The 25,703-nt window shown below is 52.3% G+C and overlaps 12 protein-coding genes across 12 annotated transcripts; 8 read left to right on the forward strand and 4 right to left on the reverse strand.

The window, feature by feature from the left end:
* Positions 1-57: 57 nt before the first annotated feature.
* Positions 58-955, forward strand: AYO21_02494 (chorismate mutase; the record flags this gene model as incomplete). Its single annotated transcript, XM_022652472.1, has 2 exons — positions 58-143; positions 199-955. 2 exons carry the CDS (start codon positions 58-60, stop codon positions 953-955), a joined length of 843 nt encoding a protein of 280 aa, XP_022515160.1.
* A 30-nt stretch (positions 956-985) lies between these two features.
* Positions 986-1,951, reverse strand: AYO21_02495 (hypothetical protein; the record flags this gene model as incomplete). Its single annotated transcript, XM_022652473.1, has 4 exons — positions 986-1,109; positions 1,186-1,526; positions 1,581-1,817; positions 1,871-1,951. The coding sequence occupies 4 exons, from the start codon at positions 1,949-1,951 to the stop codon at positions 986-988; spliced, it is 783 nt and encodes a 260-aa protein (XP_022515161.1).
* A 411-nt stretch (positions 1,952-2,362) lies between these two features.
* Positions 2,363-4,066, forward strand: AYO21_02496 (GMP synthase; the record flags this gene model as incomplete). The annotated part of the gene is made up of 2 exons (XM_022652474.1): positions 2,363-2,451; positions 2,512-4,066. 2 exons carry the CDS (start codon positions 2,363-2,365, stop codon positions 4,064-4,066), a joined length of 1,644 nt encoding a protein of 547 aa, XP_022515162.1.
* A 919-nt stretch (positions 4,067-4,985) lies between these two features.
* On the forward strand, positions 4,986-6,286 carry AYO21_02497 (hypothetical protein; the record flags this gene model as incomplete). Its single annotated transcript, XM_022652475.1, has 2 exons — positions 4,986-5,612; positions 5,666-6,286. The coding sequence occupies 2 exons, from the start codon at positions 4,986-4,988 to the stop codon at positions 6,284-6,286; spliced, it is 1,248 nt and encodes a 415-aa protein (XP_022515163.1).
* Positions 6,287-6,524: 238 nt separating this feature from the next.
* Positions 6,525-9,469, forward strand: AYO21_02498 (hypothetical protein; the record flags this gene model as incomplete). The annotated part of the gene is made up of 2 exons (XM_022652476.1): positions 6,525-7,124; positions 7,178-9,469. 2 exons carry the CDS (start codon positions 6,525-6,527, stop codon positions 9,467-9,469), a joined length of 2,892 nt encoding a protein of 963 aa, XP_022515164.1.
* An 885-nt stretch (positions 9,470-10,354) lies between these two features.
* On the forward strand, positions 10,355-12,994 carry AYO21_02499 (hypothetical protein; the record flags this gene model as incomplete). Its single annotated transcript, XM_022652477.1, has 1 exon — positions 10,355-12,994. One exon carries the CDS (start codon positions 10,355-10,357, stop codon positions 12,992-12,994), a length of 2,640 nt encoding a protein of 879 aa, XP_022515165.1.
* An 838-nt stretch (positions 12,995-13,832) lies between these two features.
* On the reverse strand, positions 13,833-14,818 carry AYO21_02500 (hypothetical protein; the record flags this gene model as incomplete). Its single annotated transcript, XM_022652478.1, has 2 exons — positions 13,833-14,116; positions 14,683-14,818. 2 exons carry the CDS (start codon positions 14,816-14,818, stop codon positions 13,833-13,835), a joined length of 420 nt encoding a protein of 139 aa, XP_022515166.1.
* Positions 14,819-15,942: 1,124 nt separating this feature from the next.
* Positions 15,943-16,965, reverse strand: AYO21_02501 (hypothetical protein; the record flags this gene model as incomplete). The annotated part of the gene is made up of 2 exons (XM_022652479.1): positions 15,943-16,825; positions 16,886-16,965. The coding sequence occupies 2 exons, from the start codon at positions 16,963-16,965 to the stop codon at positions 15,943-15,945; spliced, it is 963 nt and encodes a 320-aa protein (XP_022515167.1).
* A 401-nt stretch (positions 16,966-17,366) lies between these two features.
* On the forward strand, positions 17,367-18,694 carry AYO21_02502 (hypothetical protein; the record flags this gene model as incomplete). The annotated part of the gene is made up of 4 exons (XM_022652480.1): positions 17,367-17,473; positions 17,526-17,588; positions 17,637-18,496; positions 18,552-18,694. The coding sequence occupies 4 exons, from the start codon at positions 17,367-17,369 to the stop codon at positions 18,692-18,694; spliced, it is 1,173 nt and encodes a 390-aa protein (XP_022515168.1).
* Positions 18,695-20,407: 1,713 nt separating this feature from the next.
* AYO21_02503 (hypothetical protein) lies at positions 20,408-22,042 on the forward strand (the record flags this gene model as incomplete). The annotated part of the gene is made up of 1 exon (XM_022652481.1): positions 20,408-22,042. The coding sequence occupies one exon, from the start codon at positions 20,408-20,410 to the stop codon at positions 22,040-22,042; it is 1,635 nt and encodes a 544-aa protein (XP_022515169.1).
* A 953-nt stretch (positions 22,043-22,995) lies between these two features.
* On the reverse strand, positions 22,996-24,135 carry AYO21_02504 (hypothetical protein; the record flags this gene model as incomplete). Its single annotated transcript, XM_022652482.1, has 1 exon — positions 22,996-24,135. The coding sequence occupies one exon, from the start codon at positions 24,133-24,135 to the stop codon at positions 22,996-22,998; it is 1,140 nt and encodes a 379-aa protein (XP_022515170.1).
* Positions 24,136-24,541: 406 nt separating this feature from the next.
* AYO21_02505 (hypothetical protein) lies at positions 24,542-25,680 on the forward strand (the record flags this gene model as incomplete). The annotated part of the gene is made up of 2 exons (XM_022652483.1): positions 24,542-24,579; positions 24,651-25,680. 2 exons carry the CDS (start codon positions 24,542-24,544, stop codon positions 25,678-25,680), a joined length of 1,068 nt encoding a protein of 355 aa, XP_022515171.1.
* Positions 25,681-25,703: the final 23 nt, after the last annotated feature.

Here is a 25,703-nt window from a genome sequence, read left to right on the forward strand (position 1 = left end):
GGTTCTCGGCAGTATATTGCGCGGAACCCGAACATATTCCGCACGCGATCCCAACATATGCCGCTTTTGGATATGGATACAGCGATAGACCTGTCGGATGCCTCGAAGGCTTTGGATTTGGCCAATATACGCTTTCAATTGATGTTCGTGCCTGAATACCCAGCCTACAGAGACAAAGTCATACTAACCAAAGTTCAGCCGACTCGAGGATACCATCACATTTCACCTGATCGAGCGAGTTCAGTTTCCCCTCAACGCAACCATTTACGATGCCGTCGCGCTGCCCATACCTTCCAGCAATCTAGCTTTACCTGCGCAGATCTCTCTCTGTGACTATCTTCTCTCCGAAACTGAACGTCTACACTCCACTATTCGCCGATATGATGCACCGGACGAATATCCCTTCTTTCCCCAAGTCCTACAACGACCTATGCTCAAGGCCATAGCGTACCCCAAGATCCTCCACGATAACGATGTCAATGTTAATGACACCATCAAAGAGAAATATATCAAGGAAGTTTTACCAGAAGCTTGCCGAAAGTTCGGGCGGGAAGACCGTGGCGAGACGAAAGAGAACTATGGCAGTGCCGCAACTTGTGATGTCGCCTGTTTGCAGGCCTTGAGCAGGCGGATACATTTTGGCAAATTCGTGGCCGAGAGCAAGTTCCAGGCGGAGACGGAGCGGTTTGTCAAGCTCATTAAAGCCGAGGATCGTGAGGGTATCGATGCTGCCATCACCAATGAAAAGGTCGAGCAACAAGTCCTGGAGCGGCTGCGATTGAAGGCTAAGACTTATGGCAAAGATCCTTCGGTCACGACCAACGGTGCAGGCGGAGAGGAAAAGATCAACGTCGAGGCTGTGGTGAAGATGTATGCTCAAGTTGTTATTCCCCTGACCAAAGTTGTCGAAGTGGAATATCTTATGCAGAGGCTCAAAGGAACCCAGTGGGAATGAACATGCTTGCTCACGTTTGAGGCTGGGGTTTCAGATATTCGGCCACATTCTGGACGGCATCTTTAAACTTGTCCCCAGCAATGAGGATGGCATGGCCCTGCGGTTTAATTCCCAGCTCTTGGAATGCTCGTTTCGAGTCCGAGTGCCCCTCGTCCTGTTTGGTCGTGTAATCAAAGCCGCTATGGCAGATGGCATGTCTGTGCAGGATCTCGTCCTCCGGATGGAAGTACATTGTCTCGAATGAGCCGGATGTTGCTTTCTTCTTCTTTTTCGGAGGATCGTTCTCGGCGTCAAGTTTCGACGCAACTTCGGTGTATGTCTTGGAGAGGATGAGATAGTGGGTGAAGTTGTAGGGTTCGCCGTCTTGGATAGCCCATTCCATCTCTTCTATCAGCATTGTGTACATTGGAGGGACAACTTCAGCCGGAACATTGATCAGACGCTCGGTAAGGATCAGGCCTATCTGTGGAATCGTGGTCTGGGAAAGGAGCTCAGCCAGGGGAGCGAGCATGGGTCTTGACTTTGCTTTAGAGAGTAAATATTGCACGATCTTGCTCATGAACGGCTTGTCCTGTGTTTCTCTTAGTATGACTGCCTGATGCTCCCTTGTCCGAAAAGAACTAACCCTGTGTTCTTGAAGATTCAAAATGGATAGAAAGGCGTATGCGTCCGTCTCGTTACCATCTACTTTGACCGTTGAACCCAGGGTGGGTTGCGACAATATCAGGTCGGTCAATGCAGACAAATCGAATAGCTGAGCGTCCACATCGAACAGCTGCTGAAGTAATGTCTTGATGCCGTGGAAATCATATTCAGGCTGAGGGTCGAACCACTCGAAGTCGACATCGAGAACATCGAAATCCTACATCAAGAATCAGTAGCCGCTCATTGTCCATTCCAGTAAAACGAACAGACCTCGTCGTCTCCGCTATCGTTGTCCATGTCCACGTCGTCCTTGACGACATCTTCACCGGTCTCCTGCTTCCTCTTGCTCATATTTGCGGCGGTCGTGGTCCCCGTCTATGGAATCCGTGAAAGCGTCTGCTCTTGGATCTCACGACCCTCGTCGCGGGGACAAGTGGTAGGTGGCAGATTGCCTTGTAGATGTGCGGCTATGTGTCGACGGCTGCTCAAAGCCTTTCGGTATGCGCCGCGATGCTTGGACAACACAGTTTTGTCTAAAATGAACCCATCTGGTAGTTTGTCGAGTATGTCGCCGTACGCACGATGCGGCCTCTACGCATCAAATTCTCCTCAGCGGGGCATTTCACATAATAATTTCCATCCCCACAAAATTTTTGGCCAGCCCACCTTGGTCGCAGCGGACTCATATTTCCATTCAGATTCTCTCTTGCGCCTCAGTCCCTGATATCTCTTGTGCCCATTCGACCCTCTCCCGCGGTCGTCATGGCTGTCAACATCAATGGCGAGGTCAATGGCGCCGCAGTCAATGTCCCTGCGAAGACATTCGACACCATCCTCGTTCTCGACTTTGGGTAAGTCGCAGATTTCCCCTACCCTATCCTCCAAACGCACCAACTTACGACTGGTTCAAGATCTCAATATTCGCACCTGATAACACGCCGACTGCGCGAGCTCAACGTCTATTCGGAGATGCTGCCATGCACTCAAAAGATCGCGGACTTGCACTTTCAACCAAAGGGTATCATTTTATCAGGGGGCCCCTACTCAGTGTACGAGGATGGCGCACCGCATGTTGACCCTGCGGCGTTCGATCTCGGTGTACCCATCCTAGGGATATGCTATGGACTGCAAGAGATGGCGTGGCATTTTGGCAAAAACGTGTTGGCGGGGGAGAAGAGAGAGTACGGGCATGCGATAGTCAAAATCGAGAGACATACGGGCAAGGAAGAGCACATCGATCGCCTTTTCGAAGGCATTGAAGATGATATCGAGGTCTGGATGAGTCACGGAGACAAGTTGTCAAAGCTCCCTGACAACTTCCACCCCATTGCGAGTACAGCCAATGCACCGTTCGCTGGAATCGCTAGCATGTCCAAGCCGTACTTCGGCATCCAGTTCCACCCCGAGGTCACGCACACGCCGCGCGGTACACAAATTCTGAGCAACTTCGCCGTCAAGATCTGCCAGGCTCGGCAAGACTGGACTATGGAGAAGTTCGTCGACAAGGAAATTGAACGCATTCGAGCCATGGTTGGTCCCAAAGGTCAAGTGATTGGAGCCGTAAGTGGTGGAGTCGATTCCACTGTTGCAGCCAAACTTATGCAAGAGGCCATCGGAGATCGGTTCCATGCAGTCTTGGTTGACAATGGTGTTCTTCGTCTGAATGAAGCAGAAACAGTCAAGGAGACATTGACGAGGCATCTTGGTATCAATTTGACGGTTGTCGACGCTGCGGACCTGTTCTTGGGCCGACTCAAAGGGGTCTCTGATCCTGAAACAAAGCGAAAAATCATAGGCAACACCTTCATTGAAGTGTTCCAGGACAAGGCAAAAGCAATCGCTGAGGCTGCAGCAAACTCTTCCCGAGCTGGCGACATCGAGTGGTTGCTTCAAGGCACACTCTACCCCGACGTCATTGAGAGCATCTCGTTTAAGGGGCCATCTGCCACGATCAAGACTCACCATAACGTTGGAGGTCTTTTGGAGAACATGCATCTGAAGTTGATTGAGCCTCTGAGAGAGTTGTTCAAAGATGAGGTGAGGGCTTTGGGCACCAATCTGGGCATACCCGAAGATCTCGTCTGGAGACATCCATTTCCCGGCCCTGGCCTGGCAATTCGGATTCTTGGTGAGGTTAACGAATCACAACTTAAGATTGCTCGACATGCAGACAAAATCTTTATCGATGAGATTGTCTCTGCTGGATTATATCGGAAAATCTCGCAAGCGTTTGCCGCGCTTCTGCCCGTCAAAGCCGTGGGTGTCATGGGTGACAAGAGAGTGCATGCTCAAGTGATAGCCCTGCGAGCTGTCGAGACAACTGACTTCATGACGGCTGACTGGTTTCCCTTTGATGGCAACTTCCTCAAGCGTGTCAGTAACCGAATCGTCAATGAAGTTGATGGTGTATGCCGTGTATTGTACGACGTTACGAGCAAGCCTCCTGGCACGATTGAAATGGAGTAGGGGTCTCAGAGGAATTCTGAAGCAACTCTGCGGCGTTTTATGGTAGATGGGACGAAACAGAGAGATGGCAGGGGAGTCTATCGGACGTGTTGGTTTGGAGGTGTTTGTGCCTGGGAAGGCATGGGCTTCGGGAGTGTCAAGGTGATATAGAGCGGGTGGTCTTTGAGTCCGCAGGCCTTCTGTGTTTGTTCATTTTGGGAAGAAGTCATAGAGAGTACCGAGTACATACATACATAGATTCACACCTGCAAAGGAACTTCACCTACAGACCAAGTATTTCCCAGGCACCGACCAACCCGGCAGCCCCTCATCTGAGACATCGCAGTCAGCGTCACGCCCCTTCAAAAGAGTCGACGTTACAGAGGAAATCAGTCCAGTATCCATTCCGCCCAGATTGACGACACGAAGCTGATTCTTTGCGTGCTCGTCTGGGGTGGGCCATTCGCAATCCTCCCGAGCCAATCAACATGCGTTGTTCCTCGCGCGGAAGATCCGCCCCCGACCGCAATCAACCATCTTCTTTGATAGTCATATTATCGCAACACGATAATCAGGACAAGAACCCTTCGGAAAGATCTATTGTACAAAGTCAGGGTAGACTAGATTCAAGAATTTAGACAAAGCCCACCAGGACTGGGCGAAAAGGTGAGCCTAGTTCGTCACAAGGAGCAATTGGACGGCAGCCTATACGGTCATGGTATGTGGGATGGGGCCGCAGGAGACAGGGAAGCATGGAGAGCACCTCGGCGTGTTTGCCACGCGATGAGGCAATTCTAGCTCGAAAATAGCAATCCTCGGTCAGTATAGAAATGGAGAATGGCTATATCAGACTCGAAACTTGCCTGATCTACAACCCGGCTTCCACTCTGGTTACCAGCTTTGTTCCTGACTACGCACTGGTGACTTGGACTGCTGCAAAATGGCGCCTCACGCTGAGGAACCTACCTTGTTGGACTATCAGCCATACTCAGCCAGTCCACTGAAGACGAAGGCCCCGGATACAGCGCCTTCGTTAGACAGCGAGTCTATCACCAGTACTGCCAAGTTCGAAACCAAGCTGTCAGAGATATACGAACCAGGTCATGTGCAACCAGACGGCCATGAATTTTATCCCTATGATTCCCTTCGTCCACGCTTCCCTGATCTCCATTGGGACGCGCTGAAGGATATCCCTTATGAAGACAAAGGCCTCCTTGGAGATCCGCGGTTTCGGAACCTTCTTGACGCTGCTGAAGACGTGTTTGACTACATCCCAAAGATAGGCACGGAGATCACTGGCATCAAGCTGACCCAGCTCACCGACGCGCAAAAGTGTGATCTGGCACGGCTTGTCGCAACGCGTGGGGTCGTCTTCTTCCGTAACCAGGAAGATTTCGACATCGAGGCGCAGAGGGAGCTGGGAAAGTTCTTCGGCACGCTCCACCGACATGCTACGACTTCGGTGCCCGAGAAAGAAGGGCTTGAAGATGTCCATGTCATCTACACGACAGAGCAATCGTTGGACCAACGTGCTCTCTTTACGCCGACGTATCTGTGGCACTCGGATGTAAGACGGACCCCAACTCATTGTCAAGTGATATATACTGACATGGATCCAAGGTGAGCTATGAAGTCCAGCCTCCGTCATATACCTCTCTCAAAGTATTGAGCGGTCCACCACGAGGTGGTGGAGGCGACACTCTCTGGTGCTCGCAGTATGCCATCTACGATGTTCTGTCAGCACCAATGCAGAAATATCTCGAAAGCCTGACGGCACTCCACTCGGCAGAGGAGCAAGCCCAAGGATCTCGTGCAGCTGGGAGACCCGTACGGCGCGAACCTGTGACCACCGAACACCCCCTGATCCGTGTCAACCCGGTCACTGGGTGGAAGTGCCTATTTTTCAATCCAGGCTTCGTCAAAAAGATCGTTGGTGTCCCCAGGGCCGAGAGCGACGCCATTATTCGATACCTCAACGAACTCATCACCACGACCCAGGAGGCGCACGTGCGTCTTCAATGGGGAAAGCACGATGTGGCCATCTGGGACAACCGGTGCACGATTCATAGCGCTACGTTCGGCTTCCAACCCCATCGACGACATGGCGTGCGGGTAACTGTGACTGGGGAGAAGCCATACTTTGATCCTGCCGGGAAGTCCCAGGAGGAAGAGTACAACAAGAAATGGGGCCTGCCACAACCCAATAAGGATGGGTCAGGAAGATCAAACTACAACGACTAACCAAGTGCTAAAGGGTGTACAAGCACACAAAGATGTCAACAGGAATGTCTGTCTGTGTGTTTGCAAAAGTTTTCAACGGCTACATACGTAGGTATAGCGAACAACCACTACTGAGTCCCAAGGCTCAGGCTTGGCAACATGAGATGGACGTTCACGTCCTGATCTTCCTCTTCCCTGCACCTTTCCGCCTTCGATTCGAAGTGATTGAGTCCAAGTTGACTGGAATGCGTGTTTCAAAATGACTGCACCATCTGTCCACGAATATGCCCGTTTCCATGGCCTTGCTATTGACCATACCGCAGACGATCTCCTGGAAAACATCTCCCACATACCGCTGCGAGAAGCTGACGAAGACCAACTGCTGCCAGACCCGGATTTCTCGGTATTCGCTAACGAATTCAGAGAGGCAAAGTTGCAGCTCACCCGCCACGAAGGCGCCGTACTGGCCGAGAGTATCAGAGACAATCACTCTATCGTGAACTGGAGCAACTTCCTGCCAGAACGTCACCGTGTGCAAAACCTGAAATTTGAGGAGCCGTTGCTTACCGGGGATAACAAATATGATATTTGGCGTTTCAGGCGCGAAGCATCGCGTCATGTTGATACCGAACACTTATTCGAGACTTGCTCCTTGATCAGTTCTGCATCGGGAGAGGACTACGAAGATGAGTGGAATGATATCCAGTCCGGTCGTGCGTTGAGGGAGGTTGAACAAGAGCTGGAAGATGAAAGATGGCATACCACAAAAGAGGCGCTGGCGAACTTGTCCGTGTCGTTGAAGGACACATTGGACGAGGACTCGAAAGCCACCATATTCCACAGCCTTGTCCCCGCCGTGGTGAAGACTTGATCCCCAGGCCCTCTTCTTCAAACCCAACTGACAGAATCTAGAAACCACGACCGAGATCTCTGACACCCTTGTTGATGCCAGAGTCGCCAGTGTCACAAAACCCGTCCTCTCCCGACCTAGACTTTCCGCTACGGTCTGAAGAATGCATCGACTCGGACAGTCTTCTGCTCCAGCTCGAGAGGGAGATGAAGGAGAAGGACCAAATACCGTCCGAAGAGGTCGACGGCACGCGTCCATCAATAGCCAAAGAGATCCTAATGGAGGTTCAGAACGCGGCTCATTTGGAGTCTGAAGAGGATTTGCATGTGGAAGCAGTCTGTGCGTCATTCGACAAGGATCACCAAGCAAGGAAGAACCTCGCAAATCTGCATCTTGATGTGCCAATAACCTCATCGTCCTCTCAATCAGAGCGTTCAAGCAACACAGCAGTCACATTACCGTCTCCTGTTGAGCGTGTACAGGCCTCTAGAGCGCTAGTTCCCCCAACCATGGCACGAAGTAAGCCCGATATCGAAATTCAGCCTGAATCAATTGACACGGAAGTTGCGGTCGATAGACGTGAGCTAGATTCTCCTCAGAAGGTAATGTTATCCACCACGACAAGGTCTGAAGAAGATGAGCTTGGGGCAATAGAGGACGACCTAGATGAAGAACTGCTCAAGTTCGCCGAGAAAGCGGAGAAAGAGATAGATGCCCGCTTGAGAGGTGACAAAATCAGCATTCCAGAGGAGTGCTTGAAACTACCAGTGCCTCTATTGGAACCCTTTTCGGTGGCGTCGCCTTGTAGCGGTCAGGGAACCGAGCTTCTCATGCACAAACTCGAAGATATATGCTTGCTCCCCCCAAATACGAGACCTTCAGAGCATGACGAGAAACTCAATTGGTCCCCCTTTCCAACCCGATTCACCAAGCTGGAAATTGTCGACAGTATAGGAGACGACAGCAACATTTGCAGACTTGTGTGCCCTCCACAAGGAGTTGTCAGGAGTGAGCAACTGCTTTGGAAACCGCCTGGGCTCCGCGTTCTTGATAAGAACAATGACGGCGACAGTGAAATAGAAGAGGACCTTGACTTACACGCGGACATGTCCAAAGTGGTCGAGCCCGTCGTTCCCTTGAAGAGACTCAATCAGGAACCGGATTCGCGCCGAAAGTCGCCAACCAAGAATTCTCATACGTTGCAGTCTAATGAAGTTCAGAATATGGTACCACACAAGACCAGCCGCGCGTTGGGCGGCTTCTCGGCGTCTCATGCGCTGGAGGCATTTCTTGATCTACGAGGAGCAAAATTCAAGAGAGTTGCGCCACCAAAACACCCTGCAACAGATGAACTCGCAGACGATCCCATCCAGGCAACCCCGTCTGAAGGGGGAAACCATGTTATCTTGGAAGGCGGTCAGTCTTCACAGCCCTCAGAAGCACTGGCCGAGTTAAGCCACTCTATCATCCAGGTACCGTCAACACCAGCCCAAGCTACACACACCAGGGGAAACGACGACCCTAACCCACTTCTGGAGCTTAAGTGGTCCAGGGCAATTTTGGTCGAGACAGCAACTCTCCAGAAATGTCCTTCGCTTTTCAGTCTTCTTGAAACAAAAGGGGGCAATCAGCTTAACATGATATACCGAGAAATGAGCAGATCCGACCGCAGTACACCTTCTTCTGTTTCTCCTGACATCATTTTGAATCCGAGGGCGGCTCTCATATTCACAAATATGCAGGCCTTGAACCAGAAAAGTCTGCCTGGACAGGGGATCCAAGCAGGCCAAGGCATGGTTCAAAGCAGGATTTTGGGACTCGCGCACAATTACACTGAACTGTTCATCCTGATCACTATGACGGGGCTCGAGAACAGCTTGTCGCCGTCACAAATCGACACAATGACCACTTTTGCAGGGTTTTGCGCCGATATTTCTAGGCATCATGGTCTCCATGTGATCCCCCTTTGGGTCTGGCCAAGGAACGGATCTCGATCAATTGAGAACACGCTGAGTAGGTTGACCTGGAATCTGGTTTGCTGCCATGGCTTTCCAGATACCGATCCGTCTCAGACCCTGCGTCCGAACATAGACACTGTCAAACTCATCAACGAAGAGACACTGTGGGAGCGATTCTTGAGAATGGCCGGGCTGAATCCTATGGCAGCCCAAGTTGTCCTTGGAGGATTGAGGAAAGCAGGCCTACCTCAGACCACGTTGGACCAGAATTGGGGGTTGAGAAGGTTCGTCCAGATGCATCCGAATGAGCGCATGGTCATGTTTGCCGACGCCTTGGGACGGAAGACAGTTGAGAGGGTCAATGCCGTGATTGAAAAAAATTGGGGCTCGGGATGAGAAGCACAAATTTGGCCGACGCACAATGCTGACAACGCAGGCTGAGCTCTGCCGCAGTTAGTCTGGGAGCTTCCTGGCCATACATACCTTGGGGTTTGTCGCGTGTTCAGCTTTTGGGCGTGCAGTGCAGAGGATCAATCCTGGAAGCAAACCACAGAGTGATGTATGTGATGTAGACAGTCTCTGATCTGAGGAATTGTTGATATATGGATGGATCCACAGCCGCAAGGCTGAATGACGTACTTGGTAATAGATTTGGAGAGGCGGCGAGCGCGGCAACCCAAACACAGACCGCAGCAATCAACCAAAAGGACACAACTGTATCTCGTACACTGCCACTTATATCCTCGTGTAACCCTGGAAGTCGTTACTCGCTGAGCCTCAGTCATGCACTGATCTAATAAAGTCCACCATCTCTCCCTCTGAGTAACTACAGATCCTTAGTGTGCCCGCTCTCAGCGCCTGGGGAAATAATCCCCACTGGTCGACCGTGAACAACACATCGTGGCTCCTCCACTCCGCGGCTTGACGAGGTCCCGAAACGCCTTCTCCCTCCTCCGTTACCTCTTCCCGAACACCCACCGGCGCGCTCGTGAAAGATACTTGGGGTTCCGTCACGAATATATCCCCCAGCTCCGCCTGCAAGCTCAGTCGAGCATCTACCGGGCCATTGTGCGCAGGCAGCAGAAGAAAAGAGAGAGGAGAGAGGCCAGCCGAGATATTGTCTTTCTGTTACGGCGCAGGGCTGGAAACAGCCGTATCGCCTCATTCCTGCGGCGGCGCTTGGGAAAGAGCCGTATTCTGAGGGCTATATATGGACCATCGCACCATGCTGGTGGTCGACACAGTTGGCGGGGAACGAGATCAACCTCAGCAACCGATCAGATGACAAGTTATGGCGGGTATCGGGCGCCGGGCGCAAGGAGGGAGAAGGTCAAGGGATATCTGAGGGCGGCCAATGAGCTGAGACAGACGTACCAGGCGCAGATCCAGCAGAGGCTGCAGGATAGCGTCAACGAGGCGGGGACGTCGAGAGATTGGCCGGATGTGGAGGTTGTGCGAAGTGAGAATGAGGAGATGCTTCTATTTCCCAGCTATGCGAGGCCACACACGAAGCGGAACAGCCGGCACGATGACACGGCGAGATATCCCCCTGGGACACACGAGTCTCTGGAAACGCCGCACAGCAGCGGAGACGCGGACTATTGGAAACGAGAGTGGGAAAAATACGAAGACACAAACGCCATCGTCGACGTCGATGTTCGGGGGTGGATCTACTCCCCTCAACAAGGGCCGTTGAATAGGAAGAATCGGCTTCTTGTGGCGGTCGCGAGGAGACTCAGCGGCATCTACGCTCCCACACCCAGCCCCGCGACTTCGCGTCCGTCAAGCCAAGCTCCCACCAATCGTATACCGCAGGATGACAGTTCATCCATCTATGAGGATGAAGTTGCCGCAAGAGAAGCCGAGAATATCACCCGTCGCGGTCAGAGAGAAGCAGATGCGGCGGTCAAAGGGACCTACAGTTTGACTCCGTCAGGCGGCGGAACCCCTCGCGGTAGTCGATCGAACTCGCCAACACGATCAATGACAACAGCGACAGATTTTGAGGACGAAGATCCGGCTCAGCGGTCGACGGTGAAACGTCAGTCGTGGAATGAACCGGCAAATATGAGCAGAGACGAGTTGTCGGCGGCCAACGAATTGCTTTTGACACGGCTCAGGCCTTTCATGTCAATGCCAACTGCACATGTGCCGGTTACGGTCTTCTTCTTCAACCAGTCAAAGTCGACTTCGAAGTCGGTGACTACAGATGAGTCAGGTCACTTCAACTTGCGAGCTGCCTTGGACTTTGTGCCTGACCAAGTCCGAGTCCTGGCTTCGGATAAGCTGTCTGCGGTGGAGGATGTCATCGTGACCGAGAGCAAGGGTGTGAGCCTGGTCAGCGACATTGACGATACGATCAAGCATTCCGGGATCAGCAGCGGTGCGCGAGAGATCTTCAAAAACGCCTTTATTCGAGAACTGGGCGACTTGACCATCAAAGGCGTCAAGGAATGGTACTCAAAACTGGCTCTTATGGGTGTTCAGTTCCACTACGTCTCGAATTCTCCCTGGCAGATGTATCCATTGCTGCGCAGTTATTTCTCCCTAGCAGGACTGCCGCCGGGCTCGTTCCACCTCAAGCAGTATTCTGGAATGTTACAGGGGATATTCGAACCTGCTGCGGAACGGAAGCGCGGTTCCCTCGACCGGATCATGAATGACTTCCCTGAGCGCAAATTTATCCTTGTCGGGGACAGTGGAGAGGCAGATCTGGAAGTCTACACTGATGTCGTCCTTGAACACCCAGGACGGGTGTTGGGGGTGTTCATCAGAGATGTGACGACACCAGTCAAGAAGGGTTTCTTTGATCAGGCAATATCGAACACACCACCGGATTCCATGGTTTCACGAGATGGCGGACGGCTCACACGATCGCCTGGAGACGCGAAAACCGATGCTCCCGAGAACAGGCCCGCTTTGCCTGAGAGACTGAGATCGACGGTGGATCCCAAGGTCGCAGAGGGAGATCTCATTGACTTCACAGACGATTCGGATGCGACAAAGGGCTCTCCGAAGCCTCCTAGCCACTTGGGTGACATGCGCCAGCTTGACACAAACGGCAAACCCCATGCTCCCAATAAACCCAACAAGCCCTCGAGTTTACGGAATTTCTCTACCTCACAATTAATGCCACCCACCAATCATGAGAGATCACTAGCGTCATCAGACACCGAGACTCAGGAGGCCGTGAAGAAGAAGTCGCCTCCACCACCACCACCTAAACCGCGGCGAAGTGGACGGACGACTGACGCAAATGCTGGTCACTCCAATAGCGAGCCGGTGCCACAGCCTCCTTCAAGAGCGCCGTTCTCCTCGCCTCGTCAGAATCAAAGCCAGCCTCAATTCCCCTCCGACCTCACAAGACAAACCAGCTCGACGTCCATCCCACCATCCTTTACACCCTCAGTCTCCCGCACGTCCACCACTGCTAGTAACTCTTCGCGAGCTGACGACGGCTATGTGGCGGTAGCACGACGTCAAATATCCTCGGCATATAATGCTCTCCCAGCAATTCGCTCATCCTCGCCTACCCGCAGCGCCACTACATCATCCGATCAAGCCGGCGTGACGAACGACAGTCGCCAGAATCCGCCCCTGCCTGCACGAAGGGCAATATCATCTTACCCAGCGGCGGCCGCGCGATGGGCCACGGGCTATGGCTATCCCGGTTCTGATCCTCTCGCAACCGCCAGCGATGGGAGTTACATCCCACCGCCTCCGGGCGCTAATGCGCCATACGACAAGAAACTGGAGATCTGGCGCAGGCGATGGGCGAGGGCCGAGGAGATTATGCATGCGCGAGGCGTGGTGTTGAAGAAGTGGAGGATCGGTACGGATGTCATGGACGAGTGCGTTGCCTTGGTGAGCCGCGAGCTGGACCGGCAGGAAAGTCACGACCGAGAAAGGCACCGCAGGTAGAAGTGATTTTATGTGGGGAGGTGATGACAGCACATGTCTCTTACGAACGCAAACACGAAAAAAGGGATTTTGGGAAGGAACGGTATAGCTTCGGCCTTTTTTTTCTTGGACGCACGTACACATATATATATATACACAAAAGTCCGGCGTGCTCTATCTATTGGTGATATCAGCGTTGTCTTTTTTCTTTTCTCTTTTCTCTTTTGGCGGAGTGGGGTTTTTATTTTGTCTTTCCCCCATACATACATCCAGCCAGCCAGCCAGCCATCGCAATACATTGATATATCGGAAATCATTTGCTTAGTCTTTCTGTGGTCAAACCCTTCTCCCGGGCGATGGTCTTCTCCATCGAAATCGTAGATGTGAAATAATATCAGCCAGGCCTACAGCACTGGCCACAGCCACAGCCACAGCCAGGGCCAGTTCGAGTTGGGGTTTGAGATATGATGGACGAGGTCTGAAGGACTGTCTAGGTTGCTAGCTATCTACAGAATGGTGTTGTGGTGCTATAGAGACGATCAACTGTTGAGTCGAGTGGACGAATTTACGGATAGACTCCGAGATGGGGAATGTCTCTCATATGTGCCTTTATGACGTGATCTGTTTGACTTTTTTGTCATATTATACGAATATGCCAAACTATACAGTATTTTTTGATATTGGCACATGTCAGGTACCGAGTACTTGAATGTGACCTCGTTTACTCGGTGCTTGTTACACGGAACACCTGAAATTCGTGCCACATGTTGTAGAGTCCTGGGATTTCCCTTCAAGAAGGCCTCCTCTCTCACTCTCACTCTATCCCTCCATCTGTGTGTGTGTGTGTGCCACACTCACATCACTTCTTCCCCACGGCATCGCCCGTCCCACCGCTCTTACTCCCGCCCTTCGCGGCGTCCTTCTTCGCCAAGATCGCCGCCTCTTCGTCCTGCAGCTCCTTGTCGATCCGCGCGCCGCGGCTGGGCTGGTTGCCGTGCATCTTCGCGGGCGCGGTCGGGTCGACCTCTCCGGCGCGCGTCTCGGCGCTCTTGGACTTGCCGGAGCTGGACGTGTCGTCCGAGGTGGATTGGGTGTTTTGCGGGCCCGACGCGGCCAGGCGGTTCGCTATCGAGCGGCTGTCTTCTGTTTGTCGCAGCAAAAAAGAATGGGATGTTGGTTAGTAAATGTTGTTCTGTGGATTCAGGGTACTTATGGAGGAGGGGGGGGGGGAGAGAAAGCGGGAGGAACATAGAGGGTCAATCAATCATGCATGGGGAGAGAGGTCGTAGTCGTGGTGGTCATGGTGGTCGGTTGGTCGGTTGGTCGTGACTTGGGGTCGAGGGAGTGAGAAACGAGAGCAGATGACGGCCAGCGCTCTGAAGAGGGAGGCAACAGGTTTCGCAGAGATGGGTATACAGAGCAGAGCAGGGCAATCGTCTCCTGCTCTAACCCGGACCAGTCACCCATAACACTCCCCCCTTCTCTCCCCCCTTCCCTCAGTCTTAGACAGCCGTCCTTCCTCTCACTCATTACAATACCCATCTCACCCGTCCCGACACCCCAGCCTTTGCTGTTACTGTTCGAACACTGGGTCCCATACCACCACCAACGAACCCTCCCCGACATGCAGACACCCGGATAGAGCACCGCAAAGGTCGAAACACAGCGAGCGCGTGGAAGAGGAAGAAATAACGAAAAAAGATACGTACTCGAATCATTTCCCAGATGAGAATTCTTCTGTCCCTCTTCATATGCTTGACTGCCGCCCTTTTGCGAGTCCGGCGGCACTCGCTGGTCACCGGCCTCATAGACCTGGCCGGAACCGACGTTGGAGGTGCCAGACATTTTTTGATACAAGTATTCTTTGGATTTGGAGGAGAAAAGGTATAGCGTTCTGGAGGAAGAGATCTAACGGTAGTTCGTTTCGCGACTGAAGTTGCAGGAGACTTGTCGAGGTAGAATATGCAGGCTCCGTCACACAGTCAAAGTACTTATTTCTTTCTTTGATAGTACAGAAGATTTTACAAGCATACTTGAAGTGATTATTGTCATTTTGTGGTCGTTCGTTGCGTAGATGGCAATTCCCATCCCAAGCATGACATCACAGTCTCATCCTCTCCTGAATACTGGAGCCGCAATGAAGTCATCGATATCTCCACCTTGAGCACTTTTCAGGGGACGTCAACGCATGAATGGAGCGGATCATGACGCCGCGACCTCAGAAGGAAAAAAAGAATGGAAATGGCCCCTGGAATATGTAGTTGATGATCTTTGAGCCAGTGGGCAATATGGCAACTCAGCACGTGCTTCGTGGCAACTCCTATTGGCTTAGCCTCGCTGGGAAGGAGGATCTACCCTTGTATAGGTAGACCTCTACCCATGAGTGAGGACGGCAGAGAATAAATCTGTTGGAATGATCAGAGGCTAGGCATCCGAAATTGTCCTCTCTTGCGTCCTCTATGGTGCCCGCTCATCTCGTGGCGGGGACAGACCATGTCTCGTCCGATCGCCGAACTTCAGCCTCGCGCGAATTCATACCACGCATGCCTCATGGCAGCCATCAGCTTGGCCTCTATCTTTACCCTGCAACGAACGTGTTATCTCCGTTCGGTGAAGAATGCCGTAGCTGGCTCTGTCGAGGCTCGTGACCAGATATTGCAACACGCAAGTCACCGCTGGAAAGGGCGCTGAAGCCACAGCTCATTGCAGCCCAGATGAAACATGACTCCGTTTTGTAGTGAAAGTCACGGTCTGGTGAATGAAGCGCATCGAGTGGCGGACACGCGACCCGGTGCTGGAGACCATAATTCAGCACGCGGGAAGGGAATGCATGAGCAACCACTCGTGGAAAGGAATCGTGGTGTGCTGCGGCCGACTCATCTGACTGTGCCGTCGATGGACTTAGAGCCCTTTCCATCTCGTTGGGCTCCATCTTAGGGTCAGTGTTGTGATGCTGCAAAGGCTTTCGATCATCTCCCAATTGTCAACTGTGCAACCTCGTCCCTCGCAGCTCCAACTTTATCAGCCACATCGTAAAGGCTTCTCTGCACCTCTCCGAAAACGTAGCGCAGTAGCTGCATCTGGTGGTCTTTCTCGCTGACGGTTCCACCGTTCCGATCGCCGTAGTTGAGGCGATCATTCAACTCTCTCTCCTTGCCGGCGACTTTCCCTTCCAGGCCTTGGACGAAATCCTCAATCTCGCTCAGGAGTTGTCGATTGCCTTGGATCATGTCTTCCATCTCATCGGTCCTCGAATTGAATAATTCAATCAAGCTCTTCGGGCCTTGTATCTCCTCCGCATCTTCACCCGGGAGTTGGATCTTGTCTCCTTGAGCATGCCCTGCCCGGACACTCCCTCTCAACGTCTGAGGATTGTTCCACCACCCGCTGAGACCTGATCCACTGTAGACACCGCTCCCGTTTAAGTTCTCATTTTGCGCATGCGCAACCTGTTGGTATTGCCGGGGCATTTTTAACCGGTCGATGGCCCTGAAAACACATTTGGCTTCCAGCTCATTCTTTTTCACACCACCATCCCTTGCTGCCACAATCGCCTCCGCGTCGTTCCCAAGCCCAGCTTCGACCTCATCCAGCTTTTGACTCACAAAATCCACACTGTTGGGTAGCATTTCTCCCGCAGCGACCACGGTTGGAAGGAGATCTGCGACCTCGGAGGCGAGTTTGATCTGATTGAGAATGAGGGTGTCAACTGCCTCGATTTCTTTTTGTAGGTCAGGCGTAAGCTGGTCGAACTTTGTGGTGGAACGCAGGTGGGCAATATCTATCTGCGGTTGGGAGGAAGGCGCTGCTGCGGATGCATTTGCTGGTTGTTGAGCGGTTGTGGACTGGCCTCTGTACAGAACAACTTAGGACTTGCAAACAACATGAAGGCATTGCATTGGTAGTACTTACAAGCCCAGGGGAGCCGGCGCGGCAGTACTGGCTCCCAAGGTTAGGACAGGCTTTGATGCTGAAGCGCCGAAGAGCGACATGATATCTGTTGACTGTTGGGCGTGTCAACAGTGACTTGACTTCGACGATGAGATTTGCTTTGGCCAAAATTCCTCGAAAGGTGAAAGACGCGATGCGCGATGGAAAAGTGCGGGTAGGGTAGTCTACACTACCGTAGGCCAGTAAGTACAGATATCCTCTACGGTGGCGCATTAATTCCCTCTCTGGTCAATTCTCTTCTTTCTGCCTTCAAATTTGTTCTATACACATAGCCTCCGATCACCATTTCAAGGGCCTGATGGCTCTATCATACGAATGTAAATCTTCACATGGGCTCAAATTCTTGCTCTCCTCCGGACTTGCTGTCATAGACAGGGTGTGCCGCCATGAATAACTTCACCTAATCTAACCGCAAAGCCAGCAGGAGTATTGGACAGCGGATATGTTTCGTCCAAAATGTGTGGCAACTACTTTGCAAACTCCCTCTGACGATACGACGGGAGCCTCTCAACTTGCAACGTCTGGGAATTACTTCAAAAGCGTCCAATGGTTAGTGCAGAATTGCTGTGTATCCAAGGTTTCTATCCCTGACGAATGATAGGAGCGCAGATGGGACCTGTCTGATTGCCAACCGTTCGGACAATGGTATCGACACTTTTGTCATGTGAGTAGATGTCACCATGATATTTACTACTTACTAACCAGCATGTAGTCCAGTAGACCTCCTCGAAGAAGCCACTGAGCCACGAATGCTGTCACCATATAGCACCATACAGTCGGCAGAGTCCGTCAAGGCTGTGGTCGGCTACCCATTCTTCAACCTTCAGGACCCCTCCACTACACTGATCCTATCATCCATGAAAGATCATCCAATTCGGCTGAACTCTGCTCTAACTGGCCATCTGGGTGCATCTTATCCTCTTGTCAATCCCATGACTGAGGAGTTCATCAGTCCCCATGCCCTGATGTTCAGCAGTCAAGGTGATCGTATCATTGCCGGTTCAGAATCCCTCATCTCAATATTTGATGCATCTCGACCGGGGCAGGATCCAATTTCTTCGAGATCCACCGGACCCAAATGGAGGAAGGCGGCCGAATACAGTGGTGCTGTCAATATGCGAGGGATTGTGTCCGCGCTCGGCGTTGAACCCTCCAGTGGTCTTCTAGCAGCCGGCACTTACAGTCGCTATGTTGGGCTGTACGATTCCTTGGGCCAGGGCGACTGCGTTGGGGTCTTCTCTGTTAAAGGTACAGGTGCTGATTTGCAGATTGGAGGAGGAGGAATTACGCAGGTCCTCTGGAGTCCCTGCGGGAGATATCTTTACATTGCGGAGCGGAAAAGCAATGGCGTCATGCTCTATGATATCCGCAAAACCGGCCAGCTGTTGGCATGGCTGGAAGGCCGAGCGGCGATGACCAATCAACGCCTGGCCATTGATCTTGTCAGCACTGGTGATCAAGGAGGCAACGAAATCTGGGCTGGTGGTCTTGACGGGTTCTTTAGAGTGTGGAAAGACCCTCAAGAAAAAGAAGGTCCTGTTGCACCTACGTTCGAATTCAAAGGTCACGATGGTAAGCAGATCAGTTTTCTCGCTTCTTCAGACTCAGATGCTGACATCTGCCAAAGACGCTGTCTCGAGTGCAGTCGTTCATCATGGTGGTGGTGTGCTTGCCACTTCATCCGGTCAACGATATCTTGCCATCGAAGATGAAGAAGAGCGAGCGGAAAAGGTGATGCCAGGGTACAATCTGAAGATCTGGGAATTGTGAGATGTTGTCATTGCCAACTATGGTCACGGATTGGTCTTGATATATTGACATTGCACCCAATCTGCCCATTTCTGTGACTTCTGAGCCATCCCAGTCGTAAGCGCCTATGTCGCAGCCTTCACAGGTAAACATAATCGGATTTACCATGAAAACGATGCTGGAGAGTATTGTATTGAGAGTGAGGCCTTGGGAAGTCATTTGACGCCATACTGTTCATGGACTAGCGTGAAATTGGTGATTGGCTTGACTCTGACTTCGTTGTTCTGTTCTCCTTTTCATCGCTCCCTCATTGCATTCCACAAGACACAATGTATGCTTTTCTGTTCAGCATGAGGGCCGTGCACCACATACATTCCGGTTCTCTTGGACTTTGCAGGACTCACGACCTGGTTTATTGCGACTCGCCTGCTCCAACCCTCTTTTTTTTCTTTCGTCGTTCGGGTCGTTAGAAGTGCCCAGCGCTACATTCGACCTCCCTCTTTGCTGTCGCGGGCAGGCTCTCTGTTAGATGCATCACATCTAGCTGTGCAGTGACCTGATATCATAGCGTTCCTTTCCAGGTACTCGTTAGCAGACATGTTGATAAAGCTGTCCCGAACTGCGCGACCGTCTGAGACGATGCTGTCGTTCTTGTCTTCAATTTTTCATCGTTCGTGAAGCAGGCATGTCATCACGCGCCTCCTCAACGGTCGTACTTGGCGACTCTGTTGTCCGCTTGATTCGCTCTTCGTTAATCCTTACGAAACCTTTCACAGCTGCGCCTTGTCATTTTCTTTGTCTTTCCACCCCTTGTGTTGTCCACCGTCAAGACAAAGACTTCTTTTCACACAACCCCAGCAACCAAGTTCCGAGCTCTTCGCAGAGATACCCTCAAGGCCTCGAGGTCCTATACAGGATCTCGAGGCCAGGCCTGTCATCTCCGTCATTGAGAACCCCAAGACTCTCCAACCCGCAAGTTTCATTTCCAATCAAAGACACCACTTCTTCAGTTCAAGAAGCAGCCCATATGGTAAGCCAACTGCAAATGTTGTTATTTCTCACTCAATCGGTCCAATTTGAGCGTCAGAAGCTGGCTGTCAAGATGCTCAGACCGCTCTGTCCTCAGGGTGAGATTGAGGCGACTCAATCAACAATTTTCTGAAACGATCAAGAGGGTTTGGAGTGTTCACGTTTCAACTTCGATTTTCCAAGGGAAGCAGCTCATCATTTCAGGTCAAAGTGACAGGAAAGAGTCGGGGTTATCACATGTCTCTGAAACTGAGCGAGCCGTGCCGACAATATGCCAGAGACCTGATACGGCACCATGTGCCATCGCTCTGTCACGATGCTGCTGCGTTTGAATTTCAAACATGGCAGAACTTCGGGTGGCATCAGCGACATATTCACTTCACTTCTCAAGCGACAAATTTCTTTGTCAGTGAGTGACAATACCCGAGTAACAAGGCATGCGCAGTGACTACAACAGCTTCCACATGTCAGGGCAGCGAGTGACGCAGTCGACGAGTTACTGCCGCACCGTCACCTGAGGCATTATTCTGGCCTGCCTTCCCATTGTATATAAAAATACGTGCCTTGGCACAGTGATGTGTGGGTTTTAAATATCTGATTCCTGCTCGTCTTCAATCTTGCTTTTGTAACTAACCATCTTCAAGACTTTTGCTAGCGACACAATCACCCTTCTTTACCTGATAACCCAACTCGACTCCATCAGCCATGAGCTCTCCCCAGGAACAGGGTCACCACGATCCTGAGACTTGTCCCGAGATTCAAGAAAGACTCAACAGCGAAACTGCCGTTCAAAACATTCTTCGAGTGGCCCAGCAGATTGCCCCTCCACACCGAGGGGTCTCTGAATTTTTGAACCTCGACCTTGCCGATTTGGCAAAGTCTGCGGATCTGATGGTCGTTGAGGATGCAGATGGCCTGGATACGATCTTCGAGACCGCACTGCAAGCACGCATCTTTCGCCAGGCTCTACTTCCCAACAAGCGGGGGAGAGACACAACCATACCCAGCACCCAAGAACAGCTTCGTGCCCATGTCAAAGTTCTCTTCAAGGCATTCAAGTGTGTTCCTGAAGATTGCAGTTGCCAAGATGCAATCAAGAGACCTTTCCGAAATCAGATTCATGATAATTACCTTGTCGAATGTGTTTGCTGGGAGATTCTAGAGGCATGCATCGAGCGCTCAAGGAAAGATGCAAACCTTGTCGACGCATGGGAGCCGGGCAAGTTCAAGTACAAGCGAACCAGTGATTGGACCTTTGAAGAACGATTTGACAGCATTGTGGAGACCATGGCAACTTCCAAGACCATCTGCAAACACCTCTTCGATGTCAAGTACATGTTGAAAGTCGTCGACGACCCAAGGACCAATGCTGAGCGTGTCGAGGCGAATAGAAAGCTCAACGGCCTCAAGGCTCGAGTCATGAAGAGAGGCAAGGAAGCAGAGGCCGAGGACAAGAGACAGGTCAAACGTGTCAAGACTGAAGAGAGCGACGATGAGGAAGCAGATGACGACTTCTCGCCTCCGCCTGTCAAGCAGGGTTCTCGACGCAGTCGACAAACCTCTGCTGCTGCTCCTGCTAGGACGACCCAGCAGCCAATGACCACACCAACACGTCTGCCACTCCCTGTCTTCCATCCAGCATCTGCACCTGCAAACATGTCTATGACACCACCAGCCATGTTTCGACCTCGCAACTCACAGAGTCTTCAACCAAGCCCGCTTCCACATCCCCACGACATCTTTGACAACGGTCCATATCGCCGTGCCATTCCTTCAGGGATGTTTGGCGATGTCCTCCGTCCACAATACTCGCAGGCCTATAGCCAGACAATGCAGACACCGTCACCAGTGCCACGGAGCGTCATGCAACAGTACCCACCGATGTTCGCACAAGGTTATGCGACAACTTCCGACGTTCGGTTTCGGCCACTTCACACCACACCCCGCTCTCGACCCACATCCAGTGCTTCAACTAACCATACCGAGTCAGTGACTCCCAGCGACCAAGCCTCAGCGCATGGTTGGCTAACTCAGCCCATGCAGGACAGCTTCGGGATCAACTCTGATTACAGCTCTGGGGCATCGACCATCTCTCTCGATCCTTTTGCTTTCTCGGCCGGTGACAATCCACAATGGACACACAGCTACGACTCCGGGCTGGGCGGCTTGACTGACGCTGTCACCACCTTTGGCGAGGACAGCGGGATCATGACAGAGAGACCTCAAGGACACGCCAACATGGCGGACATTCTTGCGCGGGAAGAGGCAGAGCACACGAATGGACGCGGTGAATCGACCGAGTCAGAGCACGAAGAGGACGGAGACTACGGCGGCGATTGACCCCGTCATCCCATCAACCTCCTTTCTTCAACCAACCGTGGCCCATGTGACTCAATATCAGTCTAGCCACAATAACCCGACGACACATCTCCCGCCTCTTTTCTCTCTTTTCTCGACTTCGACAATACTCCTCTCCACCCGAGCTTCCAATTGTACAGTACAGAACATGCCATGTCATGTCAAGTCAGTGGTGGTATGGAAGGGATGGGATCACAGCACACACACACATATCACAGCCTCGCTGATAATAAACCGGCAACAAACACCCAACATTGACTCAGAGAGGGTCTTTCATTGTTGCGCCGACCAAGAATTCTTTGTTCCTCTTGCTCTCTCCCTTTGTGGGAATCTGTACAACAAAGAGTCATAGACAAAAGGGACATCAGGACCTGGAGGGATGGGAATGGGGAATGGGGGGGAATGGACAGTGGCTACAGAACCCACATTGTGCGTGTGTGTGTATTTTGCATCATTGGTCTTGTCCTTTTTTTTTTCTCTTATTTTCGGACAGAGTTCAACCTAGGAACGACAAAGGCTTGGTTGGGTATCAGTGCAGAGGAAAACGGACGTACGTACATACAGACACACATGTAATAATTATGGTCCTGAGCGAGCGATAACTCGAGTGGGACCTGGAAAATTGGATTGGGATTTGAATAAAAAACTGCAGAAAGTGTCATTTTCTATTCATCATTCGACAATCTCGTGTCTGTGTGTTGTTGCGTGTGTTTGAGATCTGTGATTGAGATCGAGGAGAGGTGCATTAATAGTGGTGGTAGTACTCCTGTAGTACTACATACCACCGTAGTATCCAGAAAAAAATGATTCGTTTTCATCAGATTATCTTCGTAAGTAACTATACACCTGTTCAATGCACAAAGTGCGTACAGCATCAGTGTAGATCTTCATTAATGTCTGCATCCATCTGCCCTTTTTCAATGCGTCGATCGTCTTCAAGCCTTCTTCCCCCCTCCACCTCCGCCGTCAAAGCTCAGGCTATACCCGCCGCCCTCGCCCTGAACGACCTTGAAATTGTCCGTGCTCAGCCCAAACGGCTTGAGGATGCCGTTGCCCAGATCTTTGAGTTTGCCCATCATCTCGCTGACTTCTTTCTGCTTGGCCTCTTCGACCCGGGGCGGGAGGAGCACCAGCGCGTCACGGACGGTCTTTTTGTCCGACGCAGGCAGGGTCTCCCAGTACTGCGGCGTGGAGGAGAGGGTCTTGTAGTCTTCCAACGCGGCGCTGAGGTTGGACCAGGTCGAGCCTGGTGCGGAGGAGGTTTTTGAAGGTGGTGTGGGTTGGTCTGCCAGGGCAGACGTTTTTGAGGACGGCGACATGGACAGGTTTGACCTCGCGCGGGCGCGGCGCAGCAGAAGCTTGACCCGGATCCGCGTGATGTCTGCTTTTCTCGAGTCTGAGAGCTGGAGATTTTTCAGCGCGGCAGATTCGTCCTCCTCGTCCGAGGGGAGTTCGACGACAGTGTCGTCTCGTTCCCCGGCCTTCCCCAGGTTTGTAGACCGCGATGGCGGCGCTCCTTCGTCTTCCGACTCAGCGTCTGAGTTTAACCGCCCGGCCCGACTCTTGCTGTTGGTGTGTCTGTCCGACGACGATCCCTTCCCGCCAGTGCGCTTCTTTGTGCCTTTCTTTGTCTTCTCTTTTCTCTTCGTCGGCAGTTCTCGTTCCAGCCCGTCCAGACCCCTTTCGCAACTCTCGACCGCGTCCTTCCACTGTTCAAGCTTCAAGTGGCAAGCCGCGATGTTGCTTTGTAGCACGGCCATCTCGTAGTCCAGATAGCGCGGCAGTTCCGCTAGCGCGCGGTCGTAGGTCTGGATTGCGGACTCGTAATCTTGACGCGAGAAGAACGTATTTGCCTGTGTTTTCAGGTCATTGGAGAGCGATACCATGCGAGATTCCTCCGCCGGGGAGAAGCGGTCTTGCTGTACTGAGTGGGCGGAGTGGAACGAGGTGGTCGACGAGGTCGAGGAGCGGCGGGACCATGATGGCGGATTGGGATGCGCTTCTGTCGGAGGAGAAGATGGCGGTGGTTTTACTCGTTCGGGACGAGTCTTGGGTCCGTCTGCTTTGAATGACATATCTAAATTTCCGCCACTGTATGAAATTACCTCGAACTGTGCGAAAGGATGATGTCTCTATCGTGAAGTACTTAGACAATGAATGGGAAAAATAGACAAGGCTGAAAGTGGTGCTCGACAAGGCTGTCCACGCGACCCACAGATGACGTTGCATCCTCGTGTTCGGCTGCTGAAACCCCACCAAATCCAACCTTGATCGAGATAGACGGGCAAAATCCAAGATCCGTAGGAGGAACGTGGTACCTGCAAGGGGGGTAGTATCGACACTCGACACTGCAGGTACAAAAGCTTGCGAGATCCCTCGACGCAAACTCTTGCCCTTCCCCTCCAGCCCCTGCCATTGAATTACAGATTGTATCTGATTCGCGGTTGTCTTCCCCTCCCAAAAACATCAGAGTCCTTCAACATGGCGCCGGAGAATAAAACTTCAATGCACCCCCGAGAGTACGTACCTCGCAGCCCTCGTATACCGCCTGCGTGCGGTTCCCTGTATGAAAATGCTAACCGCTTACTAGCTTCCAACCCGTCCGTGCCTGCATATTCGACATGGACGGCCTCCTCATCGACTCCGAAGACGCCTACACCGTCGTCACCAACACGATCCTGCGGGAAAACGGCCGTCCCGACCTGCCGTGGAACATCAAAGCACAGCTCCAAGGTCGACCTGCTCCCGCCGCTGGGAAGATCTTCCACGAGTGGGCCCAGCTCCCCATCTCGAGGGAGGAGTTCATGCGGAGGCAGACAGAGTTACAAGCCGAGGCGTTTGTGAATTGCAGGCCGCTCGCGGGTGTGGAGAAGTTGCTGAAGAAGCTGCAAAGAGCGCACGCAAGGAGCGACGGGGCGTCCGTCTCCCCGGACCCGGCGAACAAGAAGAAGGTTCACATCGCATTGGCGACGAGCTCACATTCCAAAAACTTTGAACTCAAAACTAGTGGGATGAAAGACCTGTTTAGTCTCTTCCCTCCCCGACATGTCATTCTGGGCGATGACCCGCGGATACCCAAGGGGAGAGGAAAGCCCCTGCCAGACATTTATCTGTTAGCATTGCAGACCATCAACGAGACCCTAGCCATAGAGGGTGAAGGAGAACGACCAATCACGCCAGACGAGTGCCTTGTCTTCGAGGACAGTGTACCGGGGGTAGAGGCCGGCAGAAGGGCAGGGATGCGGGTCGTATGGGTCCCACACCCGGGACTACTCGACGTGTACAGTGGGAGAGAAGAGGAAGTCCTTGCGGGACAAACCGGTGAGCATAAAGAGGACGATCTAGACCACACCGAGGGCGTTCCCCTCATGGGCAGTCCCGGGTACCCTGGGGAACTTATGGACGGATGGGCAGAGACGCTGTCCTCGCTAGAGGAGTTTGATTTCTCGAAATACGGCATTGAAGTTGGCGATGAGAGAGACGCCTCAGAACACAGTCAGCACGCTGCCGACGGCGGCATGACGGACAAGGAATTGGAAGAAATGACGGCGTTGGCAGACGGTAAACGCCACGCTCCGGAAGAACCATCGCCTCCGCAGATTCCCAGGACAAGCTTATGATGGCACTCGGGTGTTAGTGTCAG

Source organism: Fonsecaea monophora (genome assembly GCF_001642475.1).
Source record: "Fonsecaea monophora strain CBS 269.37 chromosome Unknown Scaff11, whole genome shotgun sequence".
Lineage (NCBI taxonomy): Eukaryota > Fungi > Ascomycota > Eurotiomycetes > Chaetothyriales > Herpotrichiellaceae > Fonsecaea > Fonsecaea monophora.